Source organism: Ochotona princeps, chromosome 24 (genome assembly GCF_030435755.1).
Source record: "Ochotona princeps isolate mOchPri1 chromosome 24, mOchPri1.hap1, whole genome shotgun sequence".
Lineage (NCBI taxonomy): Eukaryota > Metazoa > Chordata > Mammalia > Lagomorpha > Ochotonidae > Ochotona > Ochotona princeps.
Window position 1 is genome coordinate 37246029 of NC_080855.1, and position 15627 is coordinate 37261655.

At 44.2% G+C, this 15627-nt stretch overlaps 1 protein-coding gene across 1 annotated transcript; it reads left to right on the plus strand.

The window, feature by feature from the left end:
* Positions 1-13993: 13993 nt before the first annotated feature.
* LOC101520719 (ras-related protein M-Ras-like) lies at positions 13994-14600 on the plus strand. The gene has a single exon (XM_036492887.2). The coding sequence runs from the start codon at positions 14048-14050 to the stop codon at positions 14480-14482; it is 435 nt and encodes a 144-aa protein (XP_036348780.2). The 5' UTR covers positions 13994-14047; the 3' UTR covers positions 14483-14600.
* Positions 14601-15627: the final 1027 nt, after the last annotated feature.

Consider the following 15627-nt stretch of genomic DNA (forward strand, 5'->3'; position numbering starts at 1 on the left):
AGGAGGGGGAATATAAATTAATTACAACTAGTATAGAAAATAATATGTAGACTCCTAAGAAAACTAAAATGGCTCTACTATAACCCACCTGTCCCATGCCTGGAACTATATGCTAAGGATATGAAATCAGCATATGAAAACTACACCTTGACAGATTTTAGGATAATCTAGACTGGCTTGTAACTCTAACGAGACATTTGTCGACAACTAAGGTGCAGAACATTTTTTTTGGGGGGGGGGTTGTGCAGGAAAATCCTCAACACCATGGTGAGGAGTGAGTGACTAATCTTTGTGTCCCACCCAGCGAGGCATGAGCAGATCCACGCCAGCTCTTTCCTGTCAGATTCCAAGCTCTACTTTTTGTTGTTTGTCTATTTATTTTAGGTTTTTTTTTTTTAGTTTGTATGATTGTTTGTTTGCTATGAGGGATTTTCTAGATTATCCTAAAATCTGCCAAGATCAGCAAATCATACTTCAACACAACAAATGGCTAAATACTAAAATGAAATAGACCGAGACAGCTTAATAGTACCCTATAGCCATTTTAAGGTATATAGCAGACGGTCCTGTATATAGACTAAAATTGAAATGTCAATGAGCTAATCATAGGATGTGGTTAAAAACTTGCATTTTTTTTAACATACTGGTTACTCAAAACCATATCAATTCCATAATGTTGCAAATTGCTGTTGATATTTTATTGGGACTCTTAATTGACTGGGATGATATTCTACCAGCTATAACTTCGGACCAGGATTGGTCTCCCCAAGAAACTGTTCAACTCCCCAAGAAACTGGACAATAAGTAGCTGGACTCTATGCTTGGTATATGTTTGCAAAGAAAGAATATTGATTGAATTTGAACTGTAATACTGCAACAAGGTGGAGGAATCCACCGGGGGGGGGGAGGAGAAGAGGTGGGGGGATTCCCAGAGCCTATGAAACTGTCACATAATGAAAAATAATTAATAAAAAATGAATAAAAAATAAATAAATAAATAAGAAAAAGAAAACTACACCTGCACTCCCATGCTGCTTCAAGCAGCTCATTTCACAATAGTTAAGGCATGCAGTCAGTATGGTTATCTGTCATAATTACTTGGTAAAGAAAATGTTTTGTATTTATACAACAGAATATTGACCCAATCATGAAAGAATGAAATCCTTATACTTGCATTGTGTGGATGGGGACTGGTATTTTGTTTCAGCAGGTTAAACCACCACCCATATATGTCACCAGCATCCCCTATCTTTAATCTGTTCAAGACTCAGTCACTCTGCTTCTGATCCAAGTTCCTGTTAGTGTGCCTGAGAGAGCAATAAAGGAATGCTCAGATGCTTGGTCTCTTGCCATCTACATGGGAGACTTGAATGGAATTCCGATCTTCTGGCTGCAGCTTGACCAGTCCTGTCCGGTGAAACAGCAGGTGGAGGATATATCCCTCTGTGTCTATCTCTATTTTTCCCCCTTTTTACTTGAAATTTTTTTGTTGCTATGGTGTTTCTTTTTAGTTTGTTTTATTTTATTTCATTATTTATGATGATTACATGGTAGACCAGGGTGGGAAGGTTTAGGGAAAAGTGAGTGAAATCAATTGTTTCCAAATTCTCTATTTCTTCTAGTGTCTGGGGGAAGGGGAAACATAAAGGGGGAAGTCATACCCAGCCTCCCAAATGTCCCAGTACCCAGGAATGGGGAACTGCCATCCAATATCAACCCATGATCCCACTATAGTGCCCGTTCTGAGGGTTCTGACCAAGTGGCTTGGATAGTTATGAAATGATGTTGAATTTGATGATCCAAGAATGAGGCTCCCAATGTCCATTGGATGACACAGTCGACCTCAAGTCTCCTTTCACCCAGATTTTTGCTGTCATCATTACTGGGGTAGTTGTCCAATTTGCTCTGTTCTCCTTCTATTTTGACAGTACCAATTGGGCTGCAATATTCTCCATGTGCTTCTTGGTCTACATCCACTGCTCTGCCTCTTTCACTTGTATGTAGGTCCAATGACCAGCACCTGAAAATCCAAGCCCCACCAGATTCCCCACCCCCGGGACCCACAAGTCCAACACCCACCTCACAGGTGGGCCCCAGGAAGTGAGCCAGATGACCCAAGCCCCACCAGATCCCTCACCTCTGTGGCTGACGATCCCTTTTCCCACTGACCCCAGCTGTCATGGCTCACCACACTTCAGCATCCTCATTGTGAGTTGACTGGTGTTGAGGCCTGGCTGACCCCTTCTGCACCCTGTCCTGGTTCTCCATCCCTGGGGATCATGAGCTGAGTACCCACCTCAGAGGCAGGCCCCAGGACCTGAGCCAGGCGACCAGACCTCTTCTGGATCCCCCACCCCTAGGGCTCATGAACCCAGCATCCACCTTTCAAGTTGTCCCAAAGACCTGGGCAAGGGACCCAAACCCCTCTGGATCCCACATCCCCAAGGCTCGCTAACACAGCACCCCCCCCCCACAAGCGGGCTCCAGGACTCAGGTTATGCGACCTGAGACCCTCTAGACTCCCCATTCCTGGAACTCATGTTTTCAGCACCCATCTCCCAGGTAGGCCTCAGTATCCAGATCAGGTGACACAAGTCATGGCTCCCCCAACCCTTGGGGTTTACGGACCCAGAATCCACCTTACAGGCAGGCCTCAGCTCCCAGGCTAGGCGATCAGAACACCACTAAATTTCCTGCTCCTAAGGCTCATAAACTCAGTACCCACTGACTCCAGGATGATATGGCTCACCTCACTTCAGCACTCACTATCATGTTGCACAGCCTGGCTCAGTCCAGCTCCTTCTGGTGTGCTGCAGCCTAACCCAGTTTGGCCCAAATTCTGTCCCATCCCTAGCGTGAACTGGCTGGTGTTGTGGCCTGACTTGGTCCCTTCTGTACCCTGTCCTGCTTCTCAGATCTGCGGGTGGATGTTATAAACTGGTTCAGTTTGGCCTGTCTCCAGACATGACCCACATGTATGCCAGCATGTAACCTGGCATGGTCAGGGCTGCTCCTTGACTTGGTTCTTGTGCTCATCTCCAAGGACTGTGTCCCTACAGAAGAATTTCCCAAGCTCCAGGTCTTCTCCTAGTGGTACATCTCATGCATACCAGTGAATCCTTGACCCAAGTTTGTCCACCTCTTGTCCTGACAGGAACAGTGGTCTTCTCAACCAGCTCATACCCATTCTGGTTTTTATTATTGAGTACTGAGGCTCAGCCACACCTGGTTTGTGCCTGAACACAGATTTCATGTGGTTCAGTGGGAGTCAAGGTTTAACCCAGCCCATTCTATATCCACCCTGGCACTCAAAAGTACCTGTGGGTGCTAGAGTGTGGCCCAATCTGTCACTCCTCAGACCCAGTCCGCACCTGTGCCAAGGGAGGCTGTAGCCATGTCCAGCCCAGAATGCTGCCTCCAATCCAGCTCTCATGCTCACCAGTGGGAAGTCCAACCCAGGTGGGCTGTCCCCTTTGCTCCGCAGCCAGGCTTGTTCCCATCCACAGTTTTTAGGCATGCCAATGGAGATTGCGGTTGCACAGGATCACCCCAACTCTTAATCTATCCAGCTGGACTTGTATTTCCAAGATATTATGCCCACATATCCCCCGCACAATCTACCTGCGGACCTGGTTCTCTCACGTGCTGATTAGCGTCATGGCTCTGCCTAATGTAACCTGTCCCCTGTTGCAACAATCAGGTCTTGGATTCAACCCTGCCAGGCAGGTCCTCCAACCGTTTCCACATGGACTGCAGTGTTCCATGCTAACAAGCCTAATTCAGGACTCCCGTGTGGGCTGGTGCATTGGTCTGAGTCCTAAAGGTCTCTCCCCTCAAAATCACCAGGTTTCAGTCCCCTTGCTTACATGCAAGTATAGTAGCCCTGTCATTGGGAGTCCCTCAGGAGTCATTCCACACTTACACATGTGGCAGCCCTATCCATGGTTGTCCCTAGACAGAACTTGTCACCTTCAATCTCTAGAGCTCATTACCCAGTGGCCAGTGGACTTCAGAGGGTACCATAGGTGCCCTGGCCGCCTGAGTCACGATGATACCAACTGCCTTTAAAAAAGCTGTGAATTCCTGGCTTGGGAGGTTAGGTTTCTTAACCTCCTTAGATATTCTAGGTGGAGTCCTTTGTCAGATGCATTGCTTGCAAATATTTTGTCTCACTCTGAAACTTTTCACTTCAGTTTGATTTCCTTTGCATTTTTCCTTGGCACTCTTGCATCTGTCTTTGTCTGGGTCACACAAACAGGGAAACTGCTTGAGTGAAGGAGTTGGAGGGCTTTCCTGGGAGGAACCACCTGCATTGACAAGATTTTCCACTCTGATGGCAGAACCTTTTGGTTTGAAAATTTCCGCCTTCAAGAAGCTTTTCTATAACATGGTACAAAAGTCATCCAAAGAGTGAGCAGGGTGGTGATCTGGATGGGGCATGGAGGGAGGATATCCAGACAAGGGGAGTACACTGTCTGTCTGATGCTGGTAAGAGTCAGGTTCTTCCCCCACCCCCGCCTTTTTTAAGATTTACTTTTTTTTTTTTTGAAAGTCAGAGAGGAAAATCTTCCATTCACTGTTACACTTCCCACGTGGCCACCTCAGTTGGAGCTGTGCAAATCCAAAACCAGGTACCAGGAGCTGTTTCCAGGTCTGCCACACAGGTGTAGCATCCCAGGGCTTTGGGCAGTCCTGGGCTGCTTTCCCAGGCCACAAGCAGGGAGCTAAATGGGAGGTAAGTCCATTCATATACAAACCATTGCCCATATGGGATCCCAGTGCTTGCAAGGCAAGGACTTTAGCCAATAGGCTACTGCACTGGGCCCATAGAGCGTCAGTTTCTAGGAGCAATGTATTGATAACAACATCAACTGATTTCCAGAATTAAAGTATGCTGAGGCCTAAGCACTGAATATTCACTTTAACAACACTGAGATGGGAGACTACTATGTCACCATGCCATGCTCTCCTCACTTTGTACTCTGAAGGGGAACTCTATCCTGGAACCATTGGACCAGAACTCCTGAAGGATGGTGCTAGATGTTGGTATTGCTTTCTCTGCATCTATCTCTTCCTTTCTGTTCCTCTGTTTTCCAAGTAAACAAATGCACAAATATCCCATAAGAAAAATCAAAGAGATACTTGAAAACCCTACAGTTTGGGCACAAATTCCCGCCTCATCACTTACTGCCTGTGTGTCCATGGGAAAGCTACTTAGCCTAGTTGAGCCTCTACTTGTACAAATCAGCTGTAATCTACAGTTTCTGACCTTATGGGAAAATAGGTTTATTTTTTAATTTAAAATATATTTTCACTTATTTGAAATGTAGAGTAACACAGTGGGAGATACAGGAGTGGGACAAAAATCCATCTTTTATGTTTCAGTCTGGTACAGGCTACAGCCAGGACCCTGGAACTCCATCAGAATAGAGTCTCCCACAGGGTTGCAGAGGACAAGTACTTGGGTCATCTACTGCTGCTTTCTCACGTGTGTTAGAGCAGGACTGCATATCGAGTAGTCAGAAACTCTAATCTGTACTCATATGGGATATCAGTGCCAGGCTTGACTCACAATAATGTTCCCTAAGTTTTTAAAACTTTTAAACTTTATTTTAAACTTTATTTGAGGATGAGAGGCAGATATTTTTCACTTTTTAAAAAAATATATTTATTTCTTTTTATTGGAAAGTCAGATTTATACAGGGAGGAGGAAAGACAGAGAGGAAGATCTTCCATCCATTGATTCTCTCCAAATAACTGCAAAATCCATAGTTGAGCTGATCCAAAGTAAGGAGCCTGGAGCTTCTTCCAAGTCTCCCATGTGGGTACAAGGTCCCAAGGCTTTGATCCGTCTTTGATGCTCTCCCAGGCCACAAGAAGGGAAATGGATGAAAGTGGTGCTGCCTGGATCAGAACTGGCAACCATATGGGATCCCAGCACATGCAAGATGAGGACTTAAGCTAGGCTACCACGCTGGGTCTGATATCTCCCATTCTGTGCACAAATGTCTGCAAAAAACCAACACTTGTGACATTGTCTGCTGCCCCTTCCAGGGTATGAACTACTAGGAAACTGAACTGGAAGTAGGACTAGAGCACCAAATGGGCACATGATTACCACATGAGGGCATTCCAAGTGGCAACCTAATTATATAACACCAAATAGCTACCCTCACTCTCTGGTCTCTGTATATTCCCTTGATGAGAAAAGTACTTTTACCATGAAGTTGTATGAACTAAAAGGGGTTAACATCTACAATGTGCTTAGATTGCTTTTCTCTTCCCTATGGAAGTTTTCAGTGCTGACATTTAAATGGTTCATGGAAGATGATTATCATGGGAACTATGCATATATTTAGAGAGTTGTTTTGGAATGGAATCAAAATGATTTTTTGATGGCTCTATAAGTGAGTCAAAGGCCACATAACCAAAAACCTCAATGTTGGCTCAGAGGACGTAGACAGCTCCTCACTTGCTCCAAATGTTCTGTTGCTATTAACATTTGGAAATACACACACACACACACACACACACACACACACACACACACACCATGATCTGATAAGACTTTCTCCACCCCTCACACATCATTTAGAATAACTGGGTTAGGTAATCCATTGAGAACCCACTTAACTTTGAGGGACTTAAACAAGACAAACTCACTGCATAGCAAGGGCTCTAACACCTCAGTTTATCCCCTCAGGCCCCTAATGAGGCAATGGAGCCCCTGAGAACCTAGGTCACTGTCCCGTCCAGCAGGACAGTCAATGGGGGTTGCAACCACCTAGGAGAGAATGAAGGGACAAGAGACACAAAGAATGGACAGAAAGACAATAGGTCTGATCAAGCTGTCAGTTTATTGATTTCAACTGAGGGTTTTATATTCTTCAGTAACTAAGGCTCAGAGAGGGAAAGACAAACTGGGATGCAGGCCATGGTCTCAAGACCGATTGTTCTTGAGCAGCCACCATATCAACCATAGTAACCACTACATTAATAATAGTGTAGGTACAAGATGTTGGCAGGTACAGCATAAATCACATTCTAAAACAGTTGCTAGAAACAATTGAAGCTAAGCATGGGATTAGTTTCATAACCTCTTTCCCAAGCATCTAGTAAACCGGGGGTTTTCCACTATCCCAAAGGTCTATATTCAAAATGGCTTCAATGTGGCTATGGTACATGGCTCCTGACATCTCCACCTTTTATCTATATATCAACGAAAGCGGCAAAAAGAAAAGGTTTGTTGAGGGAAGATAAGCGCTGCCTGTCTTAGGTTCATTCTGAGGGACCCTCAGCTCTTACCCGTCTCTGGGCAACCCTGCCAGTCATCCAGGGCTCCCCGTCTTAGGTTTGCAGGGTATCAGAAAGGTGCCCATCATTGGTTAAATGCTTATCCGGCAAAAGCTGTGCCCCATTATATTAGACGAGCCTCTTTGACGACTGGAACCGCATGGCATGATGTGGGGGGTTATCACTTGGGGAGTCCGGCCCGGGGTTTGTGGGGTCCATGTCTTAGGTTGGTCGCCAGTCCTGTCAGATCTTACCTGTCTCTGGTCACCTATTCATGCATCATGCTCAGCCAAACCGGAGCACTAGAGTTTTCCACAGCCAGTGCCATCATGGCTTGTCGAATGACAATTTGTTCCCGGGCCTGCTGTTTGTGCATGCTGTGCAGGAAGAGCATGATGACTATTAATGCAGCAACCATTGAGGTTTCTAAGGCCATAATCCTGCTCCATTCCTTGAACATGCAAGCTGCCAGTTTAATGCCATTTAGAATATCTTCTCTTTAATGAATATCTTCTTTTTAATTTTAGAATATCTTATTCTTTAATGCCATTTAGAATATCATATGGGTGGAACTCAGATCTCATTTACTTCAATTATACTGGTGGCTAACTGACTGGTGAAATTTAGGAAGGTGTTAGACCATTGTCCCTGGAGGTTTTGATTGATTTTTATCACTCTGGCCAAAACATTGTGGACTTTTACTGGGGTGACACATATATGATGGTATATTGGGGGAGCAGCTGGCTGGTGAGATTCAAAAACACATACTTAGCAATGTACAAGTATTGTTGAAAATACTAACATTCAAGAATCTCATAATGCTAACATTGTTACATACATACAAGACAGTTTTGTCAGGAACCAGAGACCCTAACTGCCTATTATCCCATCTGGCTCCTACAATTCCAAACAGAGAAATGGACCCTACTGCTTTTAGGGAAAAGGGGAGTCATCATCCGCTCTTAGCTACTTCCTGCTGAGATGGGGTGCCATTGGGTAACAGCAGCAGTAGGGGGTCCATCTAGTGGTTCCTGATAGAAGGCAGAAGTCATCAGATGTTCGGTGTACATTCTGGCACTTGAAAGGCCTCTCTTTGTTGAACTCTAAATAGCAAGACATAACATAGTTATAATTCTCCCAGCTTAGCAGGTTGTGAGTTCAGTTACCAGTTTGAACACTTGAGCTTCAGAACTTAGATGTAAAAGAATTGTTAGATTTCAATCTTTGTCAGAGTAAACTTTAATTTAAGACTATGGACTAGATTTACATCTGTCTAAGTTAACTCCTTTAAGTCTCAAATTTTGGAACATACTCAGTGAGCTCAATGGAACACATGAAACTTCTTTTGAGCTGCACAAAATTGCTAACCTAGATCAATCAGAAGGCACAGTAACAATGCAAGGATTAGCATACAGCATCAGGATATAAGCCCATCACAGGACAGGTAAATGCAAACTGACTGAGATGATAAATCTTTTTACTAAAATACAGCAAGGTGTACTATTAATTTTACTACGACTCTGAATATATGGTCCTGCATTGGAAGCCAGTATACACAGTGACTCTAGTGGATTTAACAAATTAGCACTGTTATGTGTGATGTCAGTGATCACCTGAGGCTCCAGACATGCAATGCTTAGGCTGTGGAAGCCTCTTGAATCAACAACAACCCCATTAGACCTCTCTAAAATTATTTACCAGGAGATAGAAAAGGGGTCAGTTATGGTCCTTCCCATCTCATCTGTCAGTCAGTCACACACACACCCAATTCAGAACAAGAACAACAACTTAACAATTCAAGACAAAGACACAACTGGAGAAAGAGTATTAAAACAAAATTTAACTTTGTCCGGACAAAAATAATAGAACACCAACAATATTGACAAAATAAACATAAGTACAAACACCAAACATGTCAGAACAGAGACATATAACTCTCAAATGTTTTGCAATGTCCAAGTTTTCTTTAACATACTTTAACCTGGAGATATTTTATAAAACAAGCACACATAGGCTCATCTTATGCTTTAGGCTAATTTAACAGTGGATTTAGGCCACTCTGTATCAGATTACTTTTGTTAAATCAAAGTGCAATAATTAAAGGCAGTAACAGGAATTTTCTCAGCCTCAAAAACCTTATAATAATCTTTAAAACAATCACCTACTCTACACCAAGTTTTCTCATCAGTAGAACCATCCTTGGGGATGCCAGGGACAAATCTGACCAACAAAATCTGAAAAGATTTTGAGGTCTTTCTTTTTCACCCTAATTCTTCGTGAGTCTATAAGGGTTAGCAAGAATAGTTCTTGCTATATGATAATGCTTGTCCCATCTTACCTTGGCTCTGTAAGATTTGCGCCATGAATAGTTCCCATGAGCTCGACTTCCGGTGGGTCAACCGTGAAACTGCTCAACCGGTGTTCAGTTCAATACCACGAGAGGCCTCTCCATGAATGATGGCACGGTGTTCTCTCTGTCAATGGTCCAGCAGGACAGTCAACGGGGGTTGCAACCACCTAGGAGAGAATGAAGGGACAAGAGACACAAAGAATGGACAGAAAGACAATAGGTCTGATCAAGCTGTCAGTTTATTGATTTCAACTGAGGGTTTTATATTCTTCAGTAACTAAGGCTCAGAGAGGGAAAGACAAACTGGGATGCAGGCCAGGGTCTCAAGACCGATTATTCTTGAGCAGCCACCATATCAACCATAGTAACCACTACATTAATAATAGTGTAGGTACAAGATGTTGGCAGGTACAGCATAAATCACATTCTAAAACAGTTGCTAGAAACAATTGAAGCTAAGCATGGGATTAGTTTCATAACCTCTTTCCCAAGCATCTAGTAAACCGGGGGTTTTCCACTATCCCAAAGGTCTATATTCAAAATGGCTTCAATGTGGCTATGGTACACGGCTCCTCACAGGTCACCTATACGAAGCATCTTTTATGTAACTGGCCCCATGCAGCTGTGGCAGATTTCACCATATTCTTTATCAATCATTCTATCTTCTCTTCATGGGCTTTTAAGAATGTCATAGAAGGAAGAAAGCCACAGCATGTCCCTGATTATTCTTCCTCCTAGGCCAAAACTGGAAAACTTCTGTCAATTAATGAAATTTTCATTGCACTGAGTATGCAGAGAATACAAGAGTTCACCAAAGCCACTCAGCAGCCACAGGCCCAAGCTGGCCTTGCTGTCAACCAAATTGGGGTAGTGGAGAAATAGGACCTCATTAGTGTATTTTCTGTAGCTATAGCAAAATACTGGGGCCTAAGTAGTGTATAAAAGAGAGAGGCAAGAACACGTACTGTGCTAAAGAGGATTAAACTGCTGCTTGTCAAACTCACATCCCACATCAGACTGCTTGTCCAAGTTCTGACTGCTTAGCTCCCTACTAATAATGTGCCTTGCGAGACAGCCAATGATAGCCCAAGTAGTTGGGCCCCTTTCATCCACAAGAGAGAGTTTTGGGCTCCTGGCTTTAACCCAAACCAATGTTGTTCTTGTACACAGTTTGCAATGTGAGCTAGAATATGAAAAGCCCCCCTTTTATTTTATTATTATATATTTTTTGTCCTTTTATTCCAACTTTCCAACTTTCAAATGAATAAATGAATTATTTTTTTAAAAAAGAAATTTCTTAATCTAAATTTTGGAAACTGAAATGCCATGATCAGATTGCCCCATGTATTTGACTTCTTCTGAGGGTTCTCCTTAGATATATCATGGTGTGGCAGATGCATCATGGTGGGAATGCATGGATAAAAGTGAGGGATCTCATGGCAAGACAGTGAGTCAGAGAGATACAGGGGCCAGTCTTACTCTTCTGCAACTCATCTTCCAAAACCAACTGCAGCCTATAGCCATGTCACATTAGGCCTTCTTAAAGTTTTCACCACCTCTCCACATTGTCACACTTAGGCTTACACTTCTAGCAATTACACCTTGTGGGGGATGCACTTAAATCATGTCCAGACCACAGTGGTGCCTAACGTTATTGTTTCAAAGTATAGTAGTCTGTATACCATGATAAAGCTTTGTACTGAGCAACTATTTACATCTGGTGAAAACATGCTGGGTCATGTTTTTCCTGAGCACCGCCCTAGGAGGTGGAAGTGCACGTTGTTATCCCCACACAGCATATTAAGAAACTGAAGATGTAAGGAGTGAAAGGGCTTCCGTTAGGGACCAGAAGCAAAGGCCAGAGCTTGAGTTCAGATGCGGGCTTCCCACACCTTGTCTACTGCATCTCTGCAGTCCTCGTGGCTGCCTCTTTTCACAATGAAGGAAACCTAATCGGTATTGATGACTTTTGAATGTGTTCACTGGCTGAGGGAAATGAGGTTTTAGTCTCTCAGCTTGATTAAAAAAATGATTTTGATTTGCGAGTGTGATTGTTCTATTGGTTAATGGCTTTTATTGTTCTTTGGATGAACAACTTTGCAGCAACATTAATTGAAATCAATAAAAAAAAAAAAGCCTGAAGCAAGCCTGCCACCCACAATCTAATTGTGATTTTTCCATGATTCTCTGCCCACTCTTGGCCATGCACAAACCCACTTCTTATAGGACTGGGAACTTTATCATTGTTACAGTTTTCCATTGTACTATTTGTTCTGCTTTATTAGAAGCATTGCTCGTGCTACTCAACAGTCTTTGCAATCAGCTCTTTCATGGCTCCACCATATTTCAGTAAGGTTGGACACACCAAATTTACTTAGCTATTTCCCTGTAATTTGATATTAGGGTGGTAATTTGTTTTTAATACCTGCTTTTTTGCTACCTTCTATTTCTGACCCAGAAAATGTGGGAGCATGAGTGGAAGTTAACAAATTTCCTGGAAAAGGGAAATTAAATTAAAAGGTTAGTTGTGGTATAGGCATTTAACTTAGCAGTTAACATTTTTTCAACGTTTTTTTCTTAATTAAAAAGCCAGATACATAGAGATGAGAAGAGCTAGAGAGGAAGATCTTTAGTCCAATGACTTACTCCCCAAAGTGGCCGCAACAGCTGGAGCTGAGCCAGTGCGAAGCCAGAAGCCCAGAGCTTCGTCCAGATCTCTCATATGGGTGCAAGTTTCGAAGGCTTCAGGCATTCTTTGACTGTGCTCCCAGGCCACAATCAGGGAGCTGGATGGGAAGTGGGGCTGCAGGGATTAGAACCAGTGCCCATATGGAATCCTGGGGCATTCAAGAGGAGGACTTTAGCCACTAGGCCCACATGCTGGGCCAGCAATTAACATTTCTTAGCACACCTACATCTCATATCAGAATAATAGGTTAAAAATCAAATGTCCCCAATTCCGAATTCATCCTAATATGGATTAGGGTGGCATCAAGCAATGTTTCTCTACCTCAGCTCTTGACTCATCCAGCTTTCTGCTTGTGGCCTGGGAATGCAGTTGAAGACAGCCCAAAACCTTGGGATCACGTACCCTTAAGGGAGATTCAGAAGAAGCCCCTGGCTTCTGGCTTCAGATTGGCTCAGTTTCAGGAATTGCGACCTCTTGGGGAACAATTATTCAGACAGAAGATATATATTTATTGCATTTCATTTTATAACAAAGTTGCATAGGCTCTGATGTTCCCCCATCCCCTCTCTGTGCTGTCCCCCCATGCTGGATTGTTCCACCTTGTTGCAGTATTACAGTTCAAATCCAGTCTTGTTTCTTTCATTGCAAGCATGTGCCATGCATAGAGTCCAGCATCTTATTGTCCAGATCAGTTCAACAGTTTCTTGGGGAGACCAACTCTGGTCTGAAAACATAGCTGGCAGAATATCATTCCGACTAATTAAAAGCCATAACATAACTTCAACAACAGTTTCCATCATTGTGGGGTTAATTAACATTGTGTGGCGTGACTGATATGTTAGACAATGGGAGTTCTTAACCACATCCTGAGACTACTTCATTAACATTTCAATTATAGTTCATATACAACCGGCCTCTATTTTCCTTAAATTGGCTACAGGACACTATTCAGCTGTCTCATGTCTATTTCCATTCCAGTACTTGGCAGTTTATTGTGTTGAAGCATAATTTTTACTGAACTTGGCAGATCTTAGGATTGTCTAAACTAGCTTATCCCTTTAGCAAGGCATGTGACACCCGCTGAGGCATAGAACACTGTTGGGGGGGGGTGTGCAGAGAAATTCTCCATACCCTCATTAGGAGTAGTTTACTTTCGTGTCCTACCATATAAGGTATGGACTAGTCCCCATTGATCACTTCCTGTCTAGTTCCAGGCCCTCCTTGTTGTTCTCGGCCTATTCTAATTTTTTTGTTGCTGTTGTTTGTTTTGTCGCGCTCCAGGGCAACCCTGATGGTCATTGCAGTAGAGGGTGGGAATCCAGTATTGAAACTAAGTAAGGAGCAGAGAAAGCTCCCCTCCTTGTTCGTGGAGGGAGTTTATTGATCTTCTGTTTCTGTAGACCACTCAGGGCTCCTGGCTGTTGTTCTGGTGACATTGGGTTTTGTGAAGAGGGATCTGTGTTTCTTGTATCCCATGTGGGAGATTCAAGTGGGAGTGGACAACCTCAGAGTACTTGGCCTCCAAAGGCACTCCAATTCCCCGTGGTCTCCTTAGCAGTTGGGATGTAGCCCTTGGTGCCCATACTGATAGTCCTTGGTGAGGACTATCCATTGAGGACTCCATTGAGGACTGGTACCTGAAGCACACAGATTCCACCATTGAGGACTCGTACCTGAAGCACACAGAGATCGACAACCAGTGGGCTATCCTGGATATGCTGGACATGGCCGGGCAGGAGGAGTTCAGCGCCATGCGGGAGCAGTACATGTGCACCGGGGATGGCTTCCTCATCGTCTTCTCCATCACAGACAAGGTCAGCTTTGAGAACGTGGTCTGCTTCCACCAGCTCATCCTCCGTGTCAAGGACAGGGAGTCATTCCTGATGATCCTCGTGGCCAAAAAGGTGGATCTGATGCACTTGAGGAAAATCACCAGGGAGCAGGGCAAGGAGATGGCGGTCAAACACAATATTCCATACATAGAGACCAGCGCCCAGGACCCCCCTCTCAATGTGGACAAAGCCTTCCATGACCTCGTTAGAGTAATCAGGCAACAGATTCCGGAAAAAAGCCAGAAGGAGAAGAAGAAAACTAAATGGCGGGGAGACCGGGCCACTGGCACCCACAAACTGCAGTGCGTGATTTTGTGACAGGCCTGAGATCCGGGGGTGCAGTGATCATGACCCGGCCAGTCCACAGGACCCCTCCACTGCCTAACTGCACTGAACACCATCTCTAACCACCACCCTGGGCCCGAGGCCCCAGCAGTGCAGGAAGGGAGAGAGATGGGAAGGGAGGGCCGGGAGCCAGCAGGGCCGGCCTAGCTGAGAAGGCCTGCAGAGGGTTGCTTCTCCGGCCCTGGGTGTGCCAGCTCGCTGCTCCCTCTCCTAGGCCATGTGTCCCTTCTCTTACCTGAGCAGCGTTGGCTCTGTGTGGGACAGTCCATCCAGCTGTGACGTGCAGAGCAGGCAAGAGTGGGCTTCTTCCCTCGCCACCACCCTGTCCTCAGTGTCTGAGCCTGGGTGTGTCTTTCATAGATTTTTAAATTATTTTCATGCTTCCTCCTGTCCACCTGCTCCACTCTGGAATCCCCCTTGCTCTGTGCATATGACTTCCCATTAAGAGTTTGTCAGGATCGCTCTCGATACCCCCTATGTCTTTGTGGTTTTACTATTGTCCCATGCTGATTCGAGTCTGTTGTCTATTAGCTACCTGTTATGTTCTTGATAGGTTATGCTCTACATTTGCCTCACTCATTCTAAAGAGGTGGAAGATTTCTCTGCTCTCCTTCCCCATTACCAAGAAGCAAAGGGTCTAAAAAGTGCATTCGGTTTTACAGTTCTTTGATGTAGATCATAAGCAGTCTGCCTCACATTGATTGTTGGTTCATTGATTACATCACAATATGTTGCTGCATGAGATACAGGTTGTTAGAGGTAGAAATAATACTACATTTTCCAGGGACCATTTTTCACATTGACAGCATTTCAACTTAAATTAAGGCAAACATGTGCTATCTGACCTTTTGGGATTGACTCATTTCCCTCAGCATGATGGTCTCCAGTTGGGCCCATTTAGCCACAAAAACCTGTATTTCGTGTTTTTTGATAGCTGAGTAGTATTCCATGGAGTAAATAAACCATAGCTTTCTTATCCAGTCTTCTGTTGATGAACATTTCGGTTGCTCCCAAGTTTTTGCAATTACTGATTGTGCTGCTACAAACATGGGGGTGCATGATGGTTTCTCGTAAAACAGGTGTTTTGGATATATTCCTAGGAGTGCTATTGCTGGATC